The sequence below is a fragment of the Trypanosoma equiperdum genome (assembly GCF_001457755.1).
Source record: "Trypanosoma equiperdum strain OVI genome assembly, contig: ctg_817, whole genome shotgun sequence".
In the NCBI taxonomy this organism is placed as follows: domain Eukaryota; phylum Euglenozoa; class Kinetoplastea; order Trypanosomatida; family Trypanosomatidae; genus Trypanosoma; species Trypanosoma equiperdum.
In genome coordinates, this window is record NW_027124773.1 from 4774 (window position 1) to 7196 (window position 2423).

Consider the following 2423-nt stretch of genomic DNA (forward strand, 5'->3'; position numbering starts at 1 on the left):
CTTGCATATGGAAATATTTGTGGTGATGCGGTTAAAGAAGAGTATTTTTAAAGCAAAAAAGCTGTGAAAAATAAAGTGTACCACAGGCACAGGCCCGGACACAAGCCATTTGTTCAATTTTAATACCAGTCAATGGAATGTCGACAGAAAAGCGACACAGTGCTGACTTACGCTGATTTCGAGAGGGAAATGCCCGACAAATCAAAACGTCCAGCCTGCTTTTACACGAAAACGCTCACAATATTGTGAAAATCCTCAAGTCTAAATCGGATATGCAAGTTTCTTTTTACCCACTTTGTCACCAGGGCTCGTTTGAAGCTGCCGGATAAGCATGTTGTTGGCATCAAGCCTAGTAGTAACATTAATAAGCATGCTTTCGCAGTTAGCGACAGCTATTATTCCAGCCGGCGCAAATGCGGCGCCATTCGCAGCGTTGTGCAGGCTGATGCAAATACAATCAACCGGCGCGCCAGCGGACCAGCAACCAGCGGACATAAGTACACTAATCGCAGAACTTAACGCCATAAACATGAGTCTTAGCGATCCGAAGTGGAAAGCAAAGTTTATCAAAGCAGACGACCAGCAAGTAAACTGTGGCGACACCGAAAACAAGGACAAGGACCAGCAGCCACACTGGAAGACCGAATGGTCTAGCTGGACAGCCGCTAGGCAAGCAATCAAACAAGGCACCGCGATTGCAGCAAAGCTCGAACAAAACAGCTTCTCCAAGATACAAGGCTCGCACAGAGAAATTGCAAGACTTAAAATAGAGCAAGCCCTGGAAAAGGCAAAAAAACTACAAGAATCAACAACGCAGGCGGCAGCGGGACTAACAGAAACAACCAAAACCGCAGTCGACAAGGACCTTAACCAAGCGATCTACGGCGAGGACAGCGGCCTGGGGGGATTCGGAACCGACGGCGAAGCGCACTCGGACTATAAAGCAGTAACGAAGTGTGGCGACGAGGGAATAGCGCAAAACAAAGCGACAATAGCATATGCAATGATGTGCCTTTTTTTAGAAGACGGCGGCAACTCGGGAACCAAACCTTGCACACCAAAAGAAGACACGGGGAACTGGAATGGAGCAAATACCGGATTACAGGCGCAATTCACCAAAGTCAAAAAACTATGCCACAACACAAGAAAAGCAACAGTGAGCGCAGAAAGCATCAGAAATGCACTCGACCATGTTCACAGCCTCATCAAAATAGTAAGCAACGCGGGATATCTCGGTCATTACGAAAACACCGGCTGCTCGGGGGCGAGCAATGAGGGGCTTTGTGTGAAATACACAACGAAAGTAACCGACACCGCCGACGAATTTCATTCCTTACATTTCGTACATAAAATGGAAGAAGCCTCAGACAAACTGCAGTGACGGCAGGCGGCGCTGCAGCAAATCCAAGCAGCCCACAGCGCAGTGGCAGCGGAGCTCGCAGCAGCGTGGCTTTTGGCCAAGAAACAACAAGTTAAAGAGCAGCACAGCCAAGTAGCGGCTTCATCACCATCACACCCCAGCAAACCAGCAACGGAGGCAGTGGAAGTGCAGAAAAAAGAATGCGAAGCAATAGAAAAAGATACTGATTACGACGCAAAGGCTTATTGTACTTATACAAAAGACAGCGCCGACGATAAGAAGTGCAAATTTAATTCGACAAAAGCAAAAGACAAGGGTGTCCCTGTAACACAATCGCAAACTACAGGAGGATCAACAACGCCCTCAGATAGGTGCACAAAACATACTAAAAAAGAAGAATGCGAGGCAGAAAACAAAAATGTCAAAGCAGGTGAGAAAGCAGTATGTGGATGGATAGAAGAAAAATGTAAAGATTCAAGTTTTGATTTGAATAAGAAATTCACTCTTATGGTTTCTGCATTTGTGGCCTTGCTTTTTAAAAAAAATTTTCCCCCTCTTTTTAAAAAGAATTTTTGATACTTGAAAACTTTTGATATATTTTAACACGCAAGTTCCCTGGAAATAGTGTGTGTTTGTAACACTGTGATTGTATTAATTCTTTTATTGGGCTCAAAATTTTTTCCACTACATTTCTTTGAATTTTTATGGTTAGATATTTTTTTAATGTTTTTAGATTTTTTTCGTTATTTCTCAATTTTTGACTATCTCTCCTCGAGCTATTAGTTTTAATTTTTTTATAGTTATTTTTCAACTCCTAAAAATTTTCAAATTTGTTTTTTTTTAAATTATTTTTTTTCGCGATTTTTTAAAGATTTTTCAGATTTTGGACAGCACTAATTTTTTTTTTCGCGTTTTTCAGTAACGTTTTTTTGTATTTCATTTTTTTTCTATTTTCCGAATTTTCGAATTTTAATTTAAAAATTTTTAATTTTTTTTATTTAAAATTTTTGCGAGATTTTGACATTTTTCACATTTTTGAGTTTTTGAGTTTTTTTAACGAGCG

General features: G+C 41.2%; 1 pseudogene across 1 annotated transcript; it reads left to right on the top strand.

Moving 5' to 3' along the window:
• Nucleotides 1-397: 397 nt before the first annotated feature.
• Nucleotides 398-1399, top strand: TEOVI_000379000:pseudogene (annotated as a pseudogene). Its single transcript has one exon. A coding segment is annotated over exon 1 (1002 nt).
• Nucleotides 1400-2423: the final 1024 nt, after the last annotated feature.